Genomic DNA, 26,104 nt, shown 5'->3' on the forward strand with positions numbered 1-26,104 from the left:
TTTTGATTATTGTTGTAGTCATTGTACCATTGACAGGATTATGTTTCTGATTCAGTGATACATTTCACATTCCAGAGAATGTACAATATGTACAACAGGCCATTCACACCAACCGGTCCATCCAAACAATCCTCCCCCCACCCTACTCCACCCAACCCCATCAACCTATCTCCTTTCTCCCTCAGCTGTTCCTCTAGTTTTGCCTTGAATGCATCTACACCATTTGCTTCAGCTGCTCCTTGTGAGAGTGAGTTCCACATTCTCGCCTTTCTCTGAGTGAAGAAGCTTCCACTGACTTTTTGATGTGATTTATTTGTATTAATGGCCCCTGTTCTCTCTGCACACAAGTGGAAACATCTTCTCTATGTTGAAATTATGAAACATTTGCATAATCTGAACAATTTTTATCAGGTCACACCTCAGCCTTCAGTGTCCAAGCCAGTTCAATCTTACAGATAGGTAGAACCTCCCAGCCCTGGTATCAACCACTTTATTCAATGGCTAGAATTTTATCGTCTTGCCCGCCCTGGTTCCAGCTCGCAGAATGGAAATCTCCATTGGCCTCGGGAGGGATTTTACAGTCTTGCCTGAGCGAGGTTGTAAAATCCTGCCCAAAGTCTTTATATAAATTTTGGCAATACAGAGACCAGTCTGTGTTAGTGCTCTAAGTGGTTTAACCAAGGTGCTGTACAAATTGAATATAATTTGGTCATTGCCACTTGGGTTGTGTTGCGGGACTGAGCATTGGTGATAAGGAAGCAACAACCTTCCCAAAACCTTCCAACAAAGTCAGTTCTCTTAAACATAAAGTCTTACAAAATTAAGATGGTCATGAAACTCATCAAAATTAACAATAATCCTGATAATTCGGTCACTTCCTCGTGATAAAAAAATCCTGTCATTCACACTAAGTGACAGAAATAGCACAGTGAATTGAGATTATTGCCACCAAACCAACATGCAAATGAGGAGGAGTTGACCACTGGGTCCCTTGAGCCTATTCCATCAAACAATAAGATCATGAATGATCCGATTGTAACTTCTTGCTGACCCCCGATAACCTTTCACCCCCTTGTTTATCAAGAATCTATCTCGCTCTGCCTTAAAAATTCTCAAAGTCTTTGCGTCCGCTGCCTTTCAATGAAGAGAGGTGCAGAGACTCATCACCCTCAGAGAAACAAATTTCTCCTCATCTCTGTTTTAAATGGGCCACCTCCTGGTTCCACATTCTCCCACAATAGGAAACATCCTCTCCACATCTCTCCTGTCCATACCCCTCAGGATCACATAGGTTTCAATCAGGCCACCTCTTTCTCTTCTGAACTCCAGTGGATATAAATCTAACCTGTCCCCAAGAGACAACCTGCCCATTCCTGGAGTAAAACCAGGAAATTGTGGAAAGCTCAGCATGTCAGGCAGCGCCTGTGAAGAGAGAAACAGAGTTAACCACAACCTCTTGCTGATGTTTACACCGGGGGGAATCTCACAATCTCGCTGATGGCACACCCCTGATGCGGAATTCTGGGTGGTGAGGCCTGCATTGAAATCCCGTCAACAATGGCGGGACCATAAGATCGCACCACCAGCAAGCACGGCCATGTCTCCCACCGCTGCCAAACACGCCACAGAGAGGGAGGAAAATCTCACCTGACGTTTCCTGTCTGTATGACTCTCATTCTTGGTATTAGTCCACTGAACCTTCTTTGAGCAACATCTAACACATTTACAACTTTCCTTAAGTAAGGAAAGCAACACTGTACACAATACTCCAGGTGTGGCCTCACTAATGTCCCACACAACTGAACTATAGAACATAGAACATTACAGCGCAGTACAGGCCCTTCGGCCCTCGATGTTGCGCCGACCAGTGGAACCAATCTAAAGCCCCTCTAATCTACACTATTCCAATATCATCCATATGTTTATCCAATAACCATTTGAATGCTCTTAATGTTGACGAGTCCACTACTGCTGCAGGCAGGGCATTCCACACCCTTACTAATCTCTGAGTAAAGAACCTACCTCTAACATCTGTCCTATATCTCTCACCCCTCAATTTAAAGCTAGGTCCCCTCGTGCTAGCCAACACCATCCGAGGAAAAAGGCTCTCACTATCCACCCTATCTAGTCCTCTGATCATCTTGTATGCCTCTATTAAGTCACCTCTTAACCTTCTTCTCTCTAACGAAAACAACCTCAAGCCCCTCAGCCTTTCCTCATACGATTTTCCCACCATACCAGGCAACATCCTGATAAATCTCCTCTGCACCCTTTCCAACACTTCCACATCTTTCCTATAATACGGCGACCAGAACTGTTCGCAATACTCCAAATGTGGCCTCACCAGAGTTTTGTACAGTTGCAGCATGACCTCCTGGCTCCGAAACTCAATCCCTCTAACAATAAACTATAATCTCCCTCCCAATGTAAAACAGCAGAGTGAGTTGAGATTACTGCTACAAATGTAAGATCGCTGTTATTTGGAATTCATAGAAATCATCATAGAAATCATAGAAACCCTACAGTGCAGAAGGAGGCCATTCGGCCCATCGAGTCTGCACCGACCACAATCCCACCCAGCCCTACCCCCACATTAAACTTTTTAAAATTGCCTGTTACTTTTATAGAAAGCTTCCAGAGTTAACCTGGAGTCATTTAACATTCAACAAAAACACAATGTACTGACTGCAGTTCCTGCTCTTCATTTTCTAAAAACATTTGTATAGCGCCTTTCAGGAGTCGAAGTGTCGTCACTATTGTCATGTGGAAACACGGCAACAAATTTACACAGGAAGATCCCACAGTCCCCAACCTGATACTGCCCGGGTTATCTGGGAGAGCTCTCCCATCCAGCTGGGCTGCTGTGTCAATCCAGGGCACCCCCGACACTGCAGCTCTCCCCCCGACCCCTCGCAGAGTCTCAGCCTGGATGTGTGCATGTCCCTAACACTCCAAACTCCTTACCTTGAGTTTCTGCACACTCCTATTCTCCTCGGGCTGCCGGTTCCACACGGTTGTGCCTCCCTTGTTGTACTGGATGTGCCAGCCTTCCTGGTGCTCGCACTGCTCCCGGAACGAGGTGAAGTGAGAATCATCTGGGATTTGTACAATCTCCCGACTGGACATCCTGCAGCAGAGAGGAGTGCTCAGCACCTTCACACAGGGAGACACACACTCACACACAGGGAGACACACACACACACACTGACACACAGTGAGACACCCACTGACACACAGGGAGACACAGAGACACACACTGATACACACAGGGAGACAGACACACACTGACACACACAGAGAGAGAGACACACACAGAGCGGAGTGCTCAGCTAGAGCAACTACAACACACACAGGGAGACACACACACACAGAGACACACATGCAGCAACCCAGCCCAGCTACACCAGTCTCTGTCCAGCTAATAAGGGACGAGCCCCTTCACCCACTGCCCCCCCCACCCCGCGATCTCCACCTCAATCTCTCACCTTCTTCACTTTCCTCCCTCTCTCTTCCTCCCTCCCTCCTTCTCTCTTCCTCTCTCTCTCCCTGTCCCCCTCTCTCCCTCCTTCCCCACGCTGAATTCTAGATTCACCAACGCTGAAACGCAGCAGTGTTGTTTCAGTTTAAAGACTTTCTCTCTCTCTCCCCCGTTGCTGCTTTAATGTTTTGGGGTTTCCTCTGACCTCTGACTGGTCACTGTGTGGCTGGAGGGCTCCCAGTTACCAGAGCCTGTCCCCGGCTCAGACACAGAAGCGAATCCCGGGAGGGAGAGGATGGGACTGCTACATCTCCAGCTAGGAATGACCACAAACCTATCAGAGCAGGGCTCAGAGTCAACCTGATCCTCTCCCTGTCTCTGCACTCACTGCCTCCCTGTCTCCAGTCTGTTTCTCTACCGCGGTCACATTTACTGAGAGAGCCTTCCCATTCTAACCTGCAACAAAGAGACTGCCTCTAACCCAGCTGGAGAAAAATCAACCAATCATCCCACTTGAAAATATAAACTTCTTACTCAGTGAACTGTGACCAAGGTCAGGAATGTTAATTTGATAACTGTATTGGAGATACTCGGAAATGTAATTGAGAGCTATGTAATTGGGCGGCACGGTAGCACAGTGGTTAGCACTGCTGCTTCACAGCTCCAGGGACCTGGGTTCGATTCCTGGCTTAGGTCACTGTCTGTGTGGAGTTTGCACATTCTCCTCGTGTCTGCGTGGGTTTCCTCCAGGTGCTCCGGTTTCCTCCCACAGTCCAAAGATGTGCGGGTTAGGTTGATTGGCCATGCTAAATTTGCCCTTAGTGTCCTGGGATGCGTAGGTTAGACGGATTAGTGGGTAAATATGTAGGGATATGGGGGTAGGGCCTGGGAGGGATTGTGGTCGGTACAGACTCGATGGGCCGAATGGCCTCTTTCTGTGCTGTAGGGTTTCTAAGATTTCTAAGAACTCCCAGGGAATTGTTGACCAGATTCTAGCAGTCAGGCTGTGTCTGTGGAGGCAAGTCACAAATGGCCAACTGAAATGTTGTCTGGGTGACTGACTCTAACTGCAAGGTCCAGGATTTGGGCATAAATCTGGAAGCTGCCTGGGTCTCTCCTGTGGTTTCCCATTTTAGTTCATGGCATTCAGCCAAAGACTAAAATCAAACTCCACTTGGACTTGTCCCATTGGTCCTGGTGTCAGGCACAGTATCCTGGCTCCATTACCAGCGTCGATGGTAGTCATGCGGCAAACTACCCAGCCTTCAGGAGAACAGTGACCACGACACCACACAACCCTGCCACAGCAACCTCTGCAAGATGTGCCGGATCATCGGCATGGATGCCATCATCTCACGTGAGAACACCATCCACCAGGTACACGGTACATACTCTTTCAACACGGCCAACGTTGTCTACCTGCAGGAAAGGATGTCCCAAGGCATGGCACATTGGGGAGACCATGCAGACGCTATGACAACGGATGAATCGACAATCACTAGGCAAGAGTGTTCTCTTCCTGTTGGAGAACGCTTCAGCAGTCACAGGCATTCGGCCTCTGATCTTCGGGTAAGCGTTCTCCAAGGTGGCCTTCACAACACACGACAGCGCAGAGTCACTGAGCAGAGACTGATAGCCAAGTTCCGCACACATGAGGACGGCCTCAACCGGGATCTTGGGTTCATGTCTAGGGGCGGCACGGTAGCAAAGTGGTTAGCACTGCTGCTTCACAGCTCTAGGGTCCCGGGTTCGATTCCCGGCTCGGGTCACTGTCTGTGTGGAGTTTGCACATTCTCCTCGTGTCTGCGTGGGTTTCCTCCGGGTGCTCCAGTTTCCTCCCACAGTCCAAAGATGTGCGGGTTAGGTTGATTGGCCAGGTTAAAAAAAAAATGCCCCTTAGAGTCCTGGGATGCGTAGGTTAGAGGGATTAGTGGGTAAAAATATGTGGGGGTAGGGCCTGGGTGGGATTGTGGTCGGTGCAGACTCGATGGGCCGAATGGCCTCCTTCTGCACTATAGGGTTTCTATGATTCTATGATGTCACACTATCTGTAACCCTCACGACGTGCAAAATCTCATTAACTGTCCTGGCTGGAGACAATACACATCTCTTTAACCTGTGCTTAACGCTCTCTCCACTCACATTGTCTGTACCTTTAAGACTTGATTACCTGTAAAGACTCGCATTCCAATCATTATTTTGTAAATTGAGTTTGTGTCTTTATATGCCCTGTTTGTGAACAGAACTCCCACTCACCTGATGAAGGGGCAGTGCTCCGAAAGCTAGTGGCTTTTGCTACCAAATAAACCTGTTGGACTTTAACCTGGTGTTGTGAGACTTCTTACTCCGTTACCAGTGCCATATCAAAGCTCTAGAACTTTCCCACAACACCCAAGCTCCATCATGAGAATTCAGTCAGGAACGAAATCGCTAACAAGGTCCTCCATCATTTTCACCCCCACAGTATGGAGATGTCCCCCCAGAAAATGCAACTCCAATAGGCAGACCATATCTCTCCCATGGGCAATGACTGAATCCACAGACAGGTTCTATTGGGAACAGTCCTGGGACAAACAGCAGACTTTTGCATTGCAGACTACCTGTCACGTAAAGTACTTCGGGGCATCCTGTAGCCATAAAGAAAGCTATGTAGAGGTAACAGTTTTTTTTAGCACTGAGGGAGATTAAGATGGTTACAGATATTGCTAAATGAAAGCTCCATCTCTCAAATGGACGTGAAATATTTAATGGCTTTGTGTAAAGAGGAGGACACAAAGTTCTCTTGGTGCCCTGTACAATATTCATCCCTCAACCAATATTGTGTGGTTGCCTGTGGCAGTTTGCTGTGTGCAGCCTGGCTATCATGCCCCTCACTGCACAACAGATAACAGTTCACAGGATGCGGGCGTCGCTGGCCAGACCAGCATTATTGCCCATCAGGAATTGCCCTTGAGAAGATGGTGGTGAGCTGCCTCTTGAACTGCTGCAGTCCCTGAGGCGTAGGTATATTCACAGTGCTGTTAGGGAGGGAGTTCTACGCTTTTGACCCAATGTCAGTGAAGGAATGGCATTATAATTCCATATCAGGATGGTGAGTGGCTTGGAGGGGAACCTCCAGGTGGTGGTGTTCCCAGGTATCTGCTGCCCTTGTCCTTCTAGATGCTAGTGGTCATGGGTTTGGAAGATGAGTTCTGCAGTACATTTTGTAAATGCTGCACGCGGCTGTCTCTGTGTGTCAGTGGTGGAAGAAATGAATAGAACACCGAACATAGAACAGTACAGCACAGAAACAGGCCCGTCGGCCCATGATGTTGTGCTGAACATGACGCCAAATTAAACTAGTCCCTTTTGCCTGCCCTTGCTCCATATCTCTCTATTCTTTGTATATTCATGTGCTTATCAAAAAGCCCCTTAAACACCCCTATCATATCTGCCTCCCCCACCCCTGGCAGCGCGTTCCAGACACCCACCACTCTCTGCGTAAAAAAACTTGCCCTTCACATCTCCTTTGAACTTTCCCTCTCTCACTTTAAAGCGCCTGCCCCCTAGTATTAGACATTTCAACTCTAGGAAAAAGATTCTGTCAACCCTGTCTATGCTTCTCATAATTTTAGAGACTTCTATCGGGTCTCCCCTCAGCCTCCGGCGCTCCAGAGAAAACAACCCTAGTTTGTCCAGCCTCTCCTTATAGCTCATACTCTATAATCCAGGCAGCATCCTGGTAAACCTCTTCTGCACCTCTCCAAAGCTTCCACATCCTTCCTGTAATGGGGCAACCAGAATTAAATGCAATACTCTTAAGTGTGGCCGAACCAAAGTTTTATAAAATTGCAACATGACACTTTGACTCTTGTACTCAGTCCCCTGACTAATAAAGGCAAGCATGACATATGCCTCCTTCACCACCCTATCTACTTGTGCGGCCACTTTCTGGGAGCTATGGACTTGAACCCCAAGATCCCTTTGTACATCAATGCTGTTCAGGGTGCTGCTGAACTGTAGGACCCTGATGGAGAGCTCTAATAAAGCGTCATCCAGACTCAAAACGTTGGCTCTATTCTCTCTCCACAGATTCTGTTAGACCTGTTGAGATTTTCCAACATTTTCTGTTCTTGTTTCAGATTCCAGCATCCACAGTATTTTGCCTTTATCCACCTATCTTTGTATCATCTGTAAACTTACTAACCCACCCACCTACGTTTTCATTTATATATGTCACAGACAGCCGAGGTCCCAGTACAGATCCCTGTGGAACACCACTAGCCATGGGCCACCAGCCAGAAAAACACCCTTTCACCACTACCCTCTGACTTCTATAGGTAAGCCAATTCTGAATCCAAGTGGCCAAGTCACCATGGATCCCATGCATCTTAATCTGGATGAGCCTGCCGTGAGGGACCTTGTCGAAAGCCTTACTAAAACCCATGTAGACAACATTCACTGCTCTGCCTTTTATCCTTATCAATCAATGTTTGTGAATGGGATGTCAACCAAGCGGGGCTGCTTTGTCCTGGATGGTGTTGAGTTTCTTGAGTGTTGGAGCTGCACTCATCCAGGCAAGTGGAGAGTATTCCATCACACTCCTGACTTGAGCCTTGTAGATGTGAACAGGCTTTGGGGGGTGATGCGCGTCAATTGAACACGAGGCACGAAGCTTCGGTAACAGAAGGCTTTTATTGTCTAACAATGGAACTAATAGAACGTAAACACACTATCCCAGACTGACGAGGTCCCGCCCGAGCAGGGGGTCTTATACCTCTCCCAGGAGGCGGAGCCCGACTGGGATGTGCCACAACAGTAACAACCACAGGTGTATTAATCCCACCCTAGCCCAACAACAACATTAGAACAATCCCACAGTGGGAACCAACGATGGTTCACCACAGGGGGTCAGGAGGTGAGTTACTCGCCGCAGGAGTCCTAGCCTCTAACCTGCTCTTGTTGCCACAGTATTTATATCATGCAATCATAGAATGGTTACTACGCAGAAGGAGGCCATTTGACCAACACTGTCTGTGCTGGCCCTCTGAAGGAGCAATTCCCCAGTCTTTTCCTGTACCTTGAAATGTTTTCTTCTTCAGATAATGTTCTTTTGAAAGCCTGCAGTGACTCTGCCTTCACCTAACTCTCAGGCAATACAATCTACTTCCTAAACTCTTGCAGTGCCGCTGGCTATTTCCTGCGCTTTCTCTCTCTGATTCAGATTTCCAGCATCTGCAATCCTTTCCTTTGATGTCCGGTTGAAGTTTGCCATCATCCTCCTCACAGTTCACAATGCTCCTGAGTTTGGCACCATCTGCAGCTTTCACACCAAGGTCAAGGCCACTATAGTATATAAATACGAGTCATAGAATCACAGAATCCTACAGTGCAGAAGGAGGCCATTTGGCCCATTGAGCCTGCACCGACAACAATCCCACCCAGACCCTGACCGCTAACCCCACGTATTTACCCTGCTAATCCCCCTGACACCAAGGGGCAATTTAGCATGGTCAATACACCTAATCCGCAGATCTTTGGACAGGAGTCTTTATATCAACCCCGGGGAAGTCAACTGTAAACCTTCCACCACTCCAAGGAATAACAATTCACCTCTGTGTCCTGTCAATTGGCCAATTCTAGAACATAGAACATAGAACAGTACAGCACAGAACAGGCCCTTCGGCCCACGACGATGTGCCTAGCTTCATCTGAAACCAAGATCAAGCTATCCCACTCCCTATCATCCTGGTGTGCTCCATGTGCCTATCCAATAACCGCTTAAATGTTTCTAAAGTGTCTGACTCCACTATCACTGCAGGCAGTCCATTCCACTCTCTGCGTAAAGAACCTACCTCTGATATCCTTCCTATATCTCCCACCATGAACCCGATAGTTATGCCCCTTGTAATAGCTCCATCCACCCGAGGAAATAGTCTTTGAACGTTCACTCTATCTATCCCCTTCATCATTTTATAAACCTCTATTAAGTCTCCCCTCAGCCTCCTCCGCTCCAGAGAGAACAGCCCTAGCTCCCTCAACCGTTCCTCATAAGACCTACCCTCCAAACCAGGCAGCATCCTGGTAAATCTCCTCTGCACTCTTTCCAGCGCTTCCACATCCTTCTTATAGTGAGGTGACGAGAACTGCACACAATATTCCAAGTGTGATCTCACCAAGGTCCTGTACAGTTGCAGCATAACCCCACGGCTCTTAAACTCCAAGCCCCTGTTAATAAAAGCTAACACACTATAGGCCTTCTTCACAGCTCTATCCACTTGAGTGGCAACCTTTAGAGATCTGTGGATATGGACCCCAAGATCTCTCTGTTCCTCCACAGTCTTCAGAACCCTACCTTTGACCCTGTAATCCACATTTAAATTTGTCCTACCAAAATGAATCACCTCACATTTATCAGGGTTAAACTCCATTTGCCATTTTTCAGCCCAGCTTTGCATCCTATCTATGTCTCTTTGCAGCCTACAACAGCCCTCCACCTCATCCACTACTCCACCAATCTTGGTGTCATCAGCAAATTTACTGATCCACCCTTCAGCCCCCTCCTCTAAGTCATTTAATAAAAATCACAAAGAGCAGAGGACCAAGCACTGATCCCTGTGGCACTCTGCTAGCAACCTGCCTCCAGTCTGAAAAATTTCCATCCACCACCACCCTCTGCCTTCGATCAGATAGCTAGTTCCCTATCCAATCGGCCAACTTTCCCTCTATCCCACACCTCCTTACTTTCATCATAAGCCGACCATGGGGGACCTTATCAATTCTGCACCCACATTTTGACTTTTCTTTTTATTCCATAGAACAGAGAACAGTACAGCACAGAACAGGCCCTTTGGCCCACGATGTTGTGCCGAGCTTTATCTGAAACCAAGATCAAGCTATCCCACTCCCTATCATCCTGGTGTGCTCCATGTGCCTATCCAATAACCGCTTAAATGTTTCTAAAGTGTCTGACTCCACTATCACTGCAGGCAGTCCATTCCACACCCCAACCACTCTCTGCGTAAAGAACCTACCTCTGATATCCGTCCTGTATCTCCCACCACGAACCCTATAGTTATGCCCCCTTGTAATAGCTCCATCCACCCGAGGAAATAGTCTTTGAACGTTCACTCTATCTATCCCCTTCATCATTTTATACACCTCTATTAAGTCTCCCCTCAGCCTCCTCCGCTCCAGAGAGAACAGCCCTAGCTCCCTCAACCTTTCCTCATATGACCTACCCTCCAAACCAGGCAGCATCCTGGTAAATCTCCTCTGCACTCCTTCCAGCGCTTCCACATCCTTCTTATAGTGAGGTGACCAGAACTGCACACAATATTCCAAATGTGGTCTCACCAAGGTCCTGTACAGTTGCAGCATAACCCCACGGCTCTTAAACTCCAACCCCCTGTTAATAAAAGCTAACACACTATAGGCCTTCTTCACAGCTCTATCCACTTGAGTGGCAACCTTTAGAGATCTGTGGATATAGACCCCAAGATCTCTCTGTTCCTCCACAGTCTTCAGAACCCTACCTTTGACCCTGTAATCCACATTTAAATTTGTCCTACCAAAATGAATCACCTCACATTTATCAGGGTTAAACTCCATTTGCCATTTTTTCAGCCCAGCTTTGCATCCTATCTATATCTCTTTGCAGCCTACAACAGCCCTCCACCTCATCCACTACTCCACCAATCTTGGTGTCATCAGCAAATTTACTGATCCACCCTTCAGCCCCCTCCTCTAAGTCATGAGCTCGGACTTTGCTCACAAGTGTGTTGTGGGGCATTTTATCAACTGCCTCTTGGAAGTCCATATATACCAATCAAAAGATAAAAGCGAAAACCTGTGGATGCTGGAATCTGAAACAAAAACAGAAAATGCTGGAAAACCTCAGCAGGTTTGACAGTGTCTGTGGAGAGAGAGCAGAGCGAATGTTTCGAGTCTGGGTGACCCTTTGCCAGAGTTTTTTTTCATTTCTGATGAAGGGTCATCCAGACTCGAATTGCTGGCTCTATTCTCTCACCAATTAACAGCATTGTCTACATCTCTGTTCCCTCATCAAAAAGCTTCATCAAGCTGGTTAAACATAACTTGTCCAGAATAAACCTGTGCTTTCCTTCATGACCCTGGATTTCTCCATGTGACAACCAATTTTGTCCAAATCATCATTTCTGAAAGTTTCTCCCCCATCGAGGTGAAGCTATGGGATTGTAGATGGGCCGAAGGGCCTGTTTCCATGCTGTAAACCTCTGTGACTCGATGACTCTATGTAGATGCTAGATTTATCTTTACACCATTTTTTTGAATAAGAGTGTAAAGTTTGCAATTTTCCGGTTCTCCATACAACTCCTGAGTCAAAGGGAGACTGGAAAATTATAGACATTAGCTTTGCAATTTCCACTCTCACCTCTATAATATCTAAAATATCTATCTGTGGGTTCCCCAACCGGAAACCATGGATAGAACATAGAACATAGAACAGTACAGCACAGAACAGGCCCTTCGGCCCACGATGTTGTGCCGAGCTTTATCTGAAACCAAGATCAAGCTATCCCACTCCCTATCATCTTGGTGTGCTCCATGTGCCTATCCAATAACCGCTTAAATGTTTCTAAAGTGTCTGACTCCACTATCACTGCAGGCAGTCCATTCCACACCCCAACCACTCTCTGCGTAAAGAACCTACCTCTGATATCCGTCCTGTATCTCCCACCACGAACCCTATAGTTATGCCCCCTTGTAATAGCTCCATCCACCCGAGGAAATAGTCTCTGAACGTTCACTCTATCTATCCCCTTCATCATTTTATACACCTCTATTAAGTCTCCCCTCAGCCTCCTCCGCTCCAGAGAGAACAGCCCTAGCTCCCTCAACCTTTCCTCATATGACCTACCCTCCAAACCAGGCAGCATCCTGGTAAATCTCCTCTGCACTCCTTCCAGCGCTTCCACATCCTTCCTATAGTGAGGTGACCAGAACTGCACACAATATTCCAAATGTGGTCTCACCAAGGTCCTGTACAGTTGCAGCATAACCCCACGGCTCTTAAACTCCAACCCCCTGTTAATAAAAGCTAACACACTATAGGCCTTCTTCACAGCTCTATCCACTTGACTGGCAACCTTTAGAGATCTGTGGATATGGACCCCAAGATCTCTCTGTTCCTCCACAGTCTTCAGAACCCTACCTTTGACCCTGTAATCCACATTTAAATTTGTCCTACCAAAATGAATCACCTCACATTTATCAGGGTTAAACTCCATTTGCCATTTTTCAGCCCAGCTTTGCATCCTATCTATGTCTCTTTGCAGCCTACAACAGCCCTCCACCTCATCCACTACTCCACCAATCTTGGTGTCATCAGCAAATTTACTGATCCACCCTTCAGCCCCCTCCTCTAAGTCATTAATAAAAATCACAAAGAGCAGAGGACCAAGCACTGATCCCTGCGGCACACCGCTAGCAACCTGCCTCCAATCCGAAAATTTTCCATCGACCACCACCCTCTGTCTTCGGTCAGACAGCCAGTTGCCTATCCAATCGGCCAACTTTCCCTCTATCCCACACCTCCTCACTTTCATCATAAGCCGACCATGGGGGACCTTATCAAACGCCTTACTAAAATCCATGTATATGACATCAACTGCCCTACCTTCATCAACACACTTAGTTACCTCCTCAAAAAATTCTATCAAATTTGTGAGGCACGACTTGCCCTTCACGAATCCGTGCTGACTATCTCGGATTAATCCGCATCTTTCTAAATGGTCGTAAATCCCATCCCTAATGACCCTTTCCATCAATTTACCAACCACCGAAGTAAGACTAACCGGTCTATAATTACCAGGGTCATTTCTATTCCCTTTCCGCTGTATACTGCAGCCTACCTTTTATACTTCACGCGCTTAAAAAACCCTTCCCAGACTCCTTTGCTGCCCACTTCTAGTTTTCACTTTAAACTTGAAAAACTGCTGTTAAAGTAAAGGCCAAAAAAATACACACACTAGCTGACTAATTAAATAAATAAACAATTCAATTAATCCAATTAATCTCTTACCAGCACTGCTGCTTTCAATCACCCCTCTCAGCTTGCTCCAGTGGATCAATGAGGGGGAACCTCCCAGGTAACTGACTTTTAAAGTTAAAATAAAAACCCTTCCCAGACTCCTTTGCTGCCCACTTCTAGTTTTCACTTTAAACTTGAAAAACTGCTGTTAAAGTAAAGGCCAAAAAAATACACACACTAGCTGACTAATTAGATAAATAAACAATTCAATTAATCCAATTAATCTCTTACCAGCACTGCTGCTTTCAATCACCCCTCTCAGCTTGCTCCAGTGGATCAATGAACAGGGATATCCACTGCTTGCTGAAGTCCAGGTCTGAGGTGTTCAAGTCAGGCGACCCTGACCTTTACAAGCAAGCCAGATACGATCTAAGAACAAAGAACAAAGAACAAAGAAAATTACAGCACAGGAACAAGCCCTTCAGCCCTCCAAGCCTGCACCGACAATGCTGCCCGACTTAACTAAAACGCCCTACTCTTCCGGGGACCATATCCCTCTATTCCCATCCTATTCATGTATTTGTCAAGACGCCCCTTTGAAGTCACTACCACATCCGCTCCCACTACCTCCCCCGGCAATGAGTCCCAGGCACCCCACCGCCCTCTGTGTAAAAAATCTGCCTCATACATCTCCTTTAAATCTTGCCCCTCGCACCTTTTCTGTGCCCTTTCCAAAGCCTCCACATCCTTCTGGTAGTGTGGTGACCAGAATTGAACACTATATTCCAAGTGACCTAACTAAGGTTCCATAAAGCTGCAACATGACTTGCCAATTTTTAAACTCAATGCCCCGGCCAATGAAGGCAAGCATGCCGTATGCCTTCTTGACTACCTTCTCCACCTGCATTGGGACCTGTATACCTGTACACCCAGATCCCTTTGCCTATCAATACTCTTAAGGGTTCTGCCATTTACTGTATAGTTCCTATCTTTATTAGACCTTCCAAAATGCATTACCTCACACTTGTCCAGATTAAACTCCATCTGCCATCTCTTCGCCCAAGTTGCCAACTGATCTATATCCTGCTGTATCCTCTGATGGTCCTCATCGCTATCCGCAAATCCATCAACCTTTGTGTTGTCCGCAAACTTACTAATCAAACCAGTTACATTTTCCTCCAAATCATTTATATATATTACAAACAGCAAAGGTCCCAGCACTGATCCTGAAGAATACCACTTGTCATAGCCCTCCATTCAGAAATGCACTCTTCCACTGCTACCCTCTGTCTTCTTTGACTGAGCCAGTTTTTTATCCACCTTTCCAGCTCACCTCTGATCCATCAAAGAAGATCCATCAAATATGCCAAAAGACAATACCGGACCAAGCTAGAGTCCCAGGCCAGCCACACCGACCCCTGCCGACTATGGCAAGGTCTGCAAGACATAACAGGCCTCAAGATGAAGGCATGTAAAATCGTCGGCTCCAACGCAACCCTCCCTGATGAGCTCAATGCATGCTACACCTGTTTTGAGCAAGAGGTCAGCAAGAGCATGCCCTCCACTCTGGAAGCCCCAGATGAACCTATATGGGGTTACCATGACAGATGTCAGAGCAGCCTTCTCAAAGGTCAACCCACGGAAAGCTACTGGCATGGATGGGGTACCAGACAAGCACTCAGATTCTGTGTGAATTAGCTGGTGGGGGTATTCACAGATATCTTCAACCTCTATTTACAACAATCTGAGGTCCCTATCTGCGTCAAGAACTGGGTACAACAGAGAAATAAGAAGGGGGAAATTACTTTGATAGGGCTGCACTATAGGCCCCCAAATAGTCGACAGGAAATTGAGGAGCAAATATGTAAGGAGATTACAGGTAGCTCCAAGAAAAATAGGGCGGTAGTAGCAGGGAATTTTAACTTTCCCAACATTGACTGGGACAGCCATAGTATTAGAGGGTCAGATGGAGAGAAATTAGTTGAGTGTATTCAGGAGGAATTTCTCATTCAGTGTGTGGATGGCCCGACTAGAGAGGGGGCAAAACCTGACCTCCTCTTGGGAAATAAGGAAGGGCAGGTAACAGAAGTGTTAGTGAGGGATCACTTTGGGACCAGTGACCATAATTCTATTAGTTTTAAGATAGCTATGGAGAATGATAGCTCTGGCCCAAAAGTTAAAATTCTAAATTGAGGTAAGGTCAATTTTGATGGTATCAGGCAGGAATTTTCAAAAGTTAATTGGGGGAGTCTGTGGGATGGCAAAGGGACATCTAGTAAGTGAGAGGCTTTCAAAAGTGTGTTAAGCAGGGTTCAGGAGAAGTACATTCCTTTTAGAATGAAGGGCAAGGCTGGCAGAAGTCGGGAACCTTGCATGACTCGGGATATTGAGGCCCTGGTCAAGAATAAGAAGGAGGCACATGACATGCATAGGCAGTTGGGATCAAGTGAATCCCTTGAAGAGTATAGGGGGTATAGGAGTAGAGTTAAGAGAGAAATCAGGAGGGCAAAAAGGGGACACGAGATTGTTTTGGCAGATAAGGCAAAGGAGAATCCAAAGAGCTTCCACAAGTACATAAAGGGCAAAAGAGTAACAAGGGAGAGAGTAGGGCCTCTTAAGGATCAACAAGGTCATCTATGTGAGGATCCACAAGAGATGGGTGAGATCCTAAACGAATATTTCTCATCAGTATTTACTGTTGAGAAAAGCATGGATGTTAGGGAGCTTGGGGAAATAAATAGTGATGTCTTGAGGAGTGTATATATTGCAGAGAAAGAGATGCTGGAAGTCTTAAGAACATAGAACATAGAACAGTACAGCACAGAACAGGCCCTTCGGCCCATGATGTTGTGCCGAGCTTTATCTGAAACCAAGATCAAGCTATCCCACTCCCTATCATCCTGGTGTGCTCCATGTGCCTATCCAATAACCGCTTAAATGTTCCTAAAGTGCCTGACTCCACTATCACGGCAGGCAGTCCATTCCACACCCCAACCACTCTTTGCGTAAAGAACCTACCTCTGATATCCTTCCTATATCTCCCACCATGAACCCTATAGTTATGCCCCCTTGTAATGGCTCCATCCACCCGAGGAAATAGTCTTTGAACGTTCACTCTATCTATCCCCTTCATCATTTTATAAACCTCTATTAAGTCTCCCCTCAGCCTCCTCCTCTCCAGAGAGAACAGCCCTAGCTCCCTCAACCTTTCCTCATAAGACCTACCCTCCAAACCAGGCAGCATCCTGGTAAATCTCCTCTGCACTCTTTCCAGCGCTTCCACATCCTTCTTATAGTGAGGTGACCGGAACTGCACACAATATTCCAAATATTCCAATTAAAGCGCATCAAGATAGATAAATCCCTGGGACCTGATGAAGTGTATCCCAGGACATTGTGGGAGGCTAGGGAGGAAATTGCGGGTCCCCGAGCAGAGGTATTTGAATCATCGATAGTCACGGATGAGATGTCTGAAGATTGGAGAGTAGCAAATGTTGTGCCTTTGTTTAAAAAGGGCTGCAGGGAAAAGCCTGGGAACGACAGGCCAGTGAGCCTCACATTTGTGGTGGGTAAGTTGTTGGAAGGTATTTTGAGAGACAGGATATACAGGCATTTAGAGACGCAAGGACTGATTAGGGACAGTCAGCATGGCTTTGTGAGTGGAAAATCATGTCTCACAAATTTGATTGAGTTTTTTGAAGGGGTAACCAAGAAGATAGATGAGGGCAGTGCAGTTGATGTTGTCTACATCATCTTTAGCAAGGCCTTTGACAAGGTACCACATGGTAGGTTGTTGCATAAAGTTAAATCTCACGGGATCAAGGGTGAGGTATCTAAATGGATGCAAAATTGGCTTGATGACAGAAGACAGAGGGTGGTTGTAGAGATTTGTTTTTCAAACTGGAGGCCTGTGACCAGCGGTGTGCCTCAGGGATCAGTGCTGGGTCCACTGTTATTTGTCATTTATATCAATGATTTGGATGAGAATATGGGAGGCATGGTTAGTAAGTTTGCAGATGACACTAAGATTGGTGGCATAGTGGACAGTGAAGAAAGTTATCTCCAATTGCAGTGGGATCTTGATCAATTGGGCCAATGGGCTGACGAACGGCAGATGGAGTTTAATTTTGACAAATGCGAGGTGATGCATTTTGGTAGATTGAACCAGGGCAGGACTTACTCAGTTAATGGTAGGGCGTTGGGGAGAGTTACACAACAAAGAGATCTAGGGGTACATGTTCATAGCTCCTTGAAAGTGGAGTCACAGGTGGACAAAGTGGTGAAGAAGGCATTCAGCATACTTGGTTTCATTGGTCAGAACATTGAATACAGGAGTTGGGACGTGTTGTTGAAGTTATACAAGACATTGTAAGGCCACACTTGGAATACTGTGTGCAGTTCTGATCACCCTATCATAGAGTTTAAGGTGAGAGTGGAGAAATACAAAAGTGTCCAGAGGGGCAATTTTTTCACACAGAGGGTGGTGAGTGTGTGAAACAAGCTGCCAGAGGTGGTAGTAGAGGCGGGTACAATTTTGTCTTTTAAAAAGCATTTCGACAGTTACATGGGTAAGATGGGTATAGAGGGATATGGGCCAAATGCAGGCAATTGGGATGAACTTAGGGGTTTTAAAAAAAGGGCGGTATGGACAAGTTGGGCCAAAGGGCCTGTTTCCATGCTGTAAACCTCTAAGACTCTATGACTCTCAGAAGACGACCATCATCCTGGCACCGAAGAAAAATCAAGCAGCGTGCCTTAATGACTATCGGCTGGTGGCTCTGACATCCATCATTATGAAGTGCTTTGAAAGGCGAGTCATAGCATGAATCAGTTCCAGCCTCCCGAACTATCTGGATCCACAATGGTTTGCCTACCACCGCAACAGTTCCACAGCAACAGTTCCACAGCAGATGCCATCTGTGATGGTGGAGGCAAACTCAATGGGGCCGAAGGGCCTGTTTTGTGCTGTAGTTTTCTATGTTTCTATGTTTCTATCTCGATAACAATACTTTTCACTGTATGTCAATACATACGACAATAATAAATCAAATCAAATCAAATAAGTATTTTTGGATGCAGCTTTAATTTGATTTGATTTGATTTGATTTAGTATTGTCATATAAATGAGTATATAATGAAAAGTATTGTTTCTTGCGCGCTATGAAAAGCATACCATTCATAGAGAAGGAAAGGAGAGAGTGCAGAATGTAGTGTTACAGTCATAGCTAGGGTTTTGAGAAAGATCAACTTAATGCAAGGTACGTAGAACTTAGAACATAGAAAAGCTACAGCACAAAGGCTCTTCGACCCACAAGTTGCACCGAACATGTCCCTACCTACTAGGCTTACCTATAACCCTCTACCTTACTAACTTCCATGAACTTATCCAAAAGTCTCTTAAAAGACCCGATCGAATCCGCCTCCACCACCACTACCGGCAGCCGATTCCACGCACCCACCACCCTCTGAGTGAAAAACGTACCCCTAACATCTCCTCTGTACCTACTCCCCAGCACCCTAAACCTGTGACCACTTGTGCCAACCATTTCAGCCCTGGGTAAAAGCCTCTGAGAATCCACTCTATCAATACCTCTCAACATCTTATACACCTCTATCAGGTCACCTCTCATCCTTCGCTTCTCCAAGGAGAAAAGACCTAGCTCTCTCAACCTATCCTCATAAGGCATGCCACCTAATCCAGGCAACACCCTTGTAAATCTCCTCTGCACCCTTTCTATGGCTTCCACATCCTTTCTGCAATGAGGCGACCAGAACTGGGCACAGTACTCCAGGTGGGGTCTGACCAGGGTCCTATACAGCTGCAGCATTATCTCCCGATTTCTAAACTCAATTCCTCTATTGATGAAGGCCAGTATTCCATACGCCTTCTTAACCACAGCCTCTACCTGCGACGCTGCTTTAAGCATCCTATGAACCCGGACCCCAAGATCCTTCTGATCTTCCACAAGCGTCTTACCCTTAATATTATATTCTTTCATCCTATTCGACCTGCCAAAATGAACCACCACACACTTATCTGGGTTGAAGTCCATCTGCCACTTCTCCGCCCAGTCTTGCATCTTATCTATGTCTCGTTGCAACTGCTGACATCCCTCTACACTATCCACAACACCTCCAACCTTTGTGTCATCAGCAAACTTGCCAACCCATCCTTCCACTTCCTCATCCAGGTCATTTATAAAAATCACAAAGAGCAAGGGTCCCAGAACAGATCCCTGGGGCACTCCACTGGTGACCGACCTACTTGCTGAAAAAGACCCATCTACAACCACTCTTTGCCTTCTGTGGGCAAGCCAGTTCTGAATCCACAAGGCAATGTCCCCTTGTATCCCGTGCCCCTTCACTTTCTCAATAAGCCTTGCATGGTGCACCTTATCAAACGCCTTGCTGAAATCCATATAAACTCCATCTACCGCTCTTCCCTCGTCTATGTGTCGAGTTACATCTTCAAAAAATTCAATTAGGCTCGTAACGCATGATCTGCCTCGGACAAAGCCGTGCTGGCTATTTCTGATCATACTATTCCCCTCCAGATGTTCATAAATCCTGCCTCTCAGGATCTTCTCCATCAACTTACCAACCACTGAGGTTAGACTATTGTCTATTATCATCTGTTATTTTCCCTTTAATACTTTCATTGATAGTCTTGGCATGTCCCTCCACTATTATAACCATAGCTATCAGCTTGATTTTCAACCCTTTCATGTTCAGTTGGTCATTCGCATTTATATTAGTTAAAACTTGTCTGACCTTTTGTGTTAAATTCTAAGTTCATTATCCAAATTGGCTGGAACCAGTGTATTAACAGTCGACATGGCCGCTCCGTAGGCTGTCACTAAATTATTGAGCAATTTCCTTCTTGCTGATTATTCGATTGTAAATTTTCTTCCCTTTCACTATTCCCTGTGTTTTGCTCTAACAACCTCTGAGTCAAATGAAAATAGAGTCATAGAGGTTTACAGCATGGAAACAGGCCCTTCGGTCCAACTTGTCCATGCTGCCCTTTTTTTTCAACCCCTAAGCTAATCCCAATTGCCCACATTTGGCCCATATCCCTCTCTTCCCATCGTACCCATGTAACTATCTAAATGCTTTTTTAAAAGAAAAAATTGTACCCGCCTCTACTACAATCCCTGGCAGCTTGTTCCAGACACCCACCACCATCTGTGTGAGAAAATTGCCCCCCTGGACACTTTTGTATCTCTCCCCTCTCACCTTAAATCTATGCCCTCTAGTTTTAGACTCCCCTACCTTTGGGAAAAGATATTGACTATCTACCTTGTCTATGCCCCTCATTATTTTATAGACTTCTATAAGATCACCCCTCAGTCTTCTACACTCCAGAGAAAAAAGTCCCAGTCTATCCAGCCTCTCCTTGTAACTCAATCCATCAAGTCCTGGTAGCATCCTAGTAAATCTTTTCTGCACTCTTTATAGTTTAATAATATCCTTTCCATAATAGGGAGACCATAACTGTACACAGTATTCCAAATGTGGCCTTACCAATGTCTTGTACAACTTTAACAAGATGCCCCAACTCCTGTATTCGATGTTCTGACCAGTGAAACCAAGCCTTCTTCACCTCTCTGTCCATCTGTGACTCCACTTTCAAGGAGCTATGAACCTGTACCCCTAGATCTCTTATTTGAGAAGGGCATTATTTCAATCGTTGAATCCCATTTATATCAAACACAATAGCTATTAATTGATGATGGACATTATTGTACAGAATTTTACCAATTTCCTTTGTAACTAATCCATTTTGCGGCCCTGAGGTTACTTTCGGACAAGTGTCCACAGCAGGTGTAGGTATTGTTGGAGGAGCTACACTAAGTTTAGGAGTGGTAGGTTTACGTTTCCTCTTAATTTTCCAAAAATCATAATAATCATCTCCTTTGGGCGATCCCTATAGAATCATAGAATCGTAGAACCCGACAGTGCAGAAGGAGGCCATTCGGCCCATTGACTCTTCACTGACCACAATCCCACCCAGGCCCTATTTTTGTAACCTCAAGCATTTACACTAGCTAGTCCTCCTGATACGAAGGGGCAATTTAGCATGGCCAATCCACTAACCTGCGCATCTTTGGACTGTGGGAGGAAACCAGAGTACCAGGAGGAAACCCCCGCAGACACAGGGAGAATGTGCAAACTGTGGTGTATCTGGATTTCCAGAAGGCATTTGACAAGGTGCCACACCAAAGACTGCTACATAAGATAAAGGTGCACGGTGTTACAGGTAATGTATTAGCATGGATAGAGGATTGGTTAACTAACAGAAAAAAGAGTGGAGGTAAATGGGTGTTTTTCTGGTTGGCGATCAGTGACGAGTGGTGTGCCTCAGGGATCAGTGTTGGGACCGCAATTGTTTACGATTTACATCGATGATTTGGAGTTGGGGACCAAATGTAATGTGTCAAAATTCGCAGATGACACTAAGATGGGTGGCAGAGCAAAATGTGCAGAGGACGCTGAAAGTCTGCAAAGGGATACAGATAGTCTAAGTGAGTGGGCGAGGGTCTGGCAGATGGAGTACAATGTTGATAAATGTGAGGTCATCCATTTTGGTAGGAATAACAGCAAAATGGATTATTATTTCAATGGTAAAAAAATGCAGCATGCTGCTGTGCAGAGGGACCTGGGTGTCCTTGTGCAGGAATCTCAAGGAGTTGGTTTGCAGGTGCAGCAAGTAATTAAGAAGGCAAATTGAATTTTGTCCTTCATTGCTAGAGGGATGGAGTTTAAAAACAGCGAGGTTATGTTGCAGCTGTATAAGGTGCTGGTGAGGCCACACTTGGAGTACTGTGTACAGTTCTGGTCTCCTTACTTGAGAAAGGATATACTGGCACTGGAGGGGGTGCAGAGGAGATTCACTCGGTTGATTCCAGAGTTGAGAAGGTTGACTTATGAGGAGAGACTGAATAGACTGGGGCTATACTCATTGGAATTCAGAAGAATGAGGGGAGATCTTATCGAAACATATAAGATTATGAAGGGAATAGAAAAGATAGAAGCAGGGAAGTGGTTTCCACTTGCAGGTGAAACTAGAACTCGGGGGCATAGCCTCAAAATAAGGGGAAGCAGATTTAGGTCTGAGTTGAGGAGGAACTTCTTCACACAAAGGGTTGTGAATCCGTAGAAATCCCTGCCCAGTGAAGCAGTTGAGGCTACCTCATTGAATGTTTTTAAGGCAAGGATAGATAAATTTTTGAACAGTAAAGGAATTAAGGGTTATGGTGAGCGGGTGGGTAAGTGGAGCTGAGTCCACAAAAAGATCAGTCATGATCTTATTGAGTGGCGGAGCAGGCTCGAGGGGCCAGATGGCCTACTCCTGCTCCTAGTTCTTATGTTCCACATAGTCACCCAAGCCGGGAATCAAACCCGGGTCTTTGGCGCTGTGAGGCAGCAGTGCTAACCACTGTGCCACCATGCCGCCCCTATCTTCATCATCATGAGGAATATTCTGAATTCTCTGTTTAAAACCACCTCTCCCATCTTGAGGGAAATAAGTTTTACATCAAATCACAAAATGTAACCAATTTGGAGCCAACAAGACACAATGATATTGATCTGAGGCAGATTGGATTCAAATCATGTCACAATAGGATCCATTGTACTATCTGACAAAAGAATCTCCCACAAATCAATGTTCATACCCAGACATTACTCATAAATGTCCATCCTCATAATATCCTGTGCTCCCTGGAATAAACACAGTAAGAGTTTTAACAACACCAGGTTAAAGTCCAACAGGTTTATTTGGTAGCAAATGCCATTAGCTTTCGGAGCGCTGCTCCTTTGTCAGTTGGAGTGGAAATCTGCTCTCAAAGCTAACGGCATCTGCTGCCAAATAAACCTGTTGGACTTTAACCTGGTGTTGTTAAAACTCTTACTGTGTTTACCGCAGTCCAACGCCGGCATCTCAACATCGTCCCTGGAATAAACCATGGATCTCCCATCTGGTCTTCAGTATGTTCAACAAGGGACACTGCTTACCCCGATAATGCGTTGATCACCAAACTGAGAATGATTTCCATGAAGAACTCCATCTTCAATCGTTCCATAATAGAATCAAGGTAGCACCTGCTGTTCTGTTCAGCTTACAATCAGTTCCTTATTCGAACTTCTTTAATTTGCAGAAACAGTACACAACCTTTACCAGTGTATAGAGTCATTCATGATAAACATCTCTGATATAAGATTTCCCAAAAAGACCAAACCTAAAAGCTAAACTTGAGAAGAGTAATTAGTGAGCTGCACGTTGGGAGTAAATACACCCCGTCATAATTCGCAGAGATTCATCAATCACAGAGATCTGAACAGGGAAGATGAGCCAAACTTTCAAGTTACCAGCAACAACAAAAATATAGCTAAAGCATCAAAATCAACACTTCACATGTGTATGGCAATGATGGCTACCAGTCCAAAACCAAGAAAAATGAAAATCAGTTCTTGGGCATCAGAAACAATTAATCCTGCACACTCTGCGAACAGGAATTGTCTCATCATTTAAACTTGCCCAATAACTTACTCAATGTCTTGCTCCATATCTTACTCAATCAGGTCTTTCTCTACAGGTTTCCCTTGTCCCCAGTTTTTACAATCTAAACATCTGTTGGCTGATCACCGAGTCCCTCATCCAGCATTCTAACTGAATGATTTTGCCCATCTCGTATCCAGCCTCGCTGCACTGATCCCTGTGACTGGGTTGATAAACTATCTGACAAACTGTCTGTCCAACCATCTGACGAACTATAGGGTGAATTTTACCATCCCACCTGTCATGGGAATTGGAGCAGGTGAGGGATGGACCATAGAAAGGTCCGTTGACCTCGGGTGGGACTTTCCAGATTTGGGGCGAGTGCAGCTGGAAAATCTCGTCTTATATCTCTGCAAGGTCTGCGTTGATAAAGAGTCAATCGGAAAATAATCAATCTAAAGAGAAATAGAAAGAGTATATGGATCATATGCTCCCACCATAACAATATTGATGATTACACTCAGCACCATATGCTTTCATTTGATTTACAAGATACCATCCAGTCTTTCCAGATCCATTTGCACCTTATGCACAGAGGGACTTACTTTATCTACAATAGAATAAGGTCCAAAATATCTAGGAGACAAGAATGTACCTGGTTGATAAATTTGAACCATAACCTGTTATCCCACCTTATATTCTATAAGATTCACTTTACCATCAAAATAAACCTTACTCTGCTTCCTCCCATGTTCCATTTTAACTGCGGTTGACATCTGGGCAGCTTGAACATTCGAACCATCCAGTTCTCTCATTACGAAGGGCAATCATTTCAGGTTCAGAAAAGTTCAATCCTAAAAGAAGTTCACTCCCCCTCATGGGACGTCCAGTCAAATGGACGAATTCTGCTCCTATTTCTTATGGTCTTATGGTCATTAAAACACAGTTGAACCTGAGATTGTATTTCTCACTATCATCAGAACAAATTGGTAATACTATGTTCCAAGTGGAATTAGTTTGCTGTTCAGTTTTCTGAATCAGAGTTTTTAAAGTCTGATCTATACCTTTCTACTGTCCCATTCGATTGAAAATGATAAACAATATGGAACCTTTGGTTGATCCCAAACAAGGTCATGACATCCTGCATTGGGCAGTAAATGAGTACCTTGATCTTATTCAATACCACGTGGGAGTCCCTACCTAGTAAACACTAGATACTTGTGTTTATAGTGTTTATAAAATTGTAGCGGGTGCAATTTTATCTTTATCTTTTAAAAAGCATTTAGATAGTTACATGGGTACAATGGGTATAGAGGGATATGGGCCAAATGCGGGCAATTGGGATTAGCTTAGGGGTTTTAAAAAAAAGGTTGGCATGGACAAGTTGGGCCGAAGGGCCTGTTTCCATGCTGTAAACCTCCATGACTCTATGACTTGTTGTACCAGGAAATTAGCCGTCACTTTAGCTGTATTACAGCGGGTAGGCAATGCTTCAACCCATTTGCTGAAAGTGGTAATTATCACTGGGATATATTTATATCCTCCTTGACATGGTGGTAACGGACCCGCATAATCAATTTGTAAATTACTCCATTGTCCTTCGACTGGTCTTGTATGTCTCAATCAATTCCTCCTTGCTTACATACCTATTCGGGTTATTTTCTGCACATGTTAAACTTTTGCCAACACAGTGCTTCACATCCTTACCTACGTTCGGCCACCAACATTGTCCTTTGATTTCATCAGCTGTTGTTTTCTTCTCCCTGATGACCCTGAACATCATGCCGGGGGAAATAATTTGATGACAATCCTGGGTTGGCACGACATACTGTCCATCTTTAAGAACAAGCCCATCTTGGAGTTATAATTTATCCTTCCCTTTGTCATAGGAAGCAGGATATGCTCCAACCTGTAACTGTTTTAATCATCGTCCCCCCCGAGCCTATTTCACTTCAACCTGCTGATATCAACAGCATCTATCTATTCACCCCTTGGAGGCTTCCATAGCTCTCCCTCTCGATGATCCTGTTTTGCTAATTCATCTGCTTGAGAATTCCCAACTGGAGAAGATGTATGATGTGCCTTGTGCTGAATAATCCCTTATTCCCTTCCTTGGGCAGTTTGGAAAATGTAT

The 26,104-nt window shown here is 45.4% G+C and overlaps 1 protein-coding gene across 1 annotated transcript in view; it reads right to left on the reverse strand.

The window, feature by feature from the left end:
* LOC144505624 (START domain-containing protein 10-like) overlaps window positions 1-3,126 on the reverse strand; it is a 187,876-nt gene extending 184,750 nt beyond the window's left edge. The window contains exon 1 of the mRNA XM_078231732.1: window positions 2,965-3,126. Coding sequence (XP_078087858.1) covers window positions 2,965-3,126 — 162 coding nt within the window. The remainder of the gene's footprint in view (window positions 1-2,964) is intronic.
* Window positions 3,127-26,104: the final 22,978 nt, after the last annotated feature.

This window comes from Mustelus asterias, chromosome 16 (assembly GCF_964213995.1).
Source record: "Mustelus asterias chromosome 16, sMusAst1.hap1.1, whole genome shotgun sequence".
Lineage (NCBI taxonomy): Eukaryota > Metazoa > Chordata > Chondrichthyes > Carcharhiniformes > Triakidae > Mustelus > Mustelus asterias.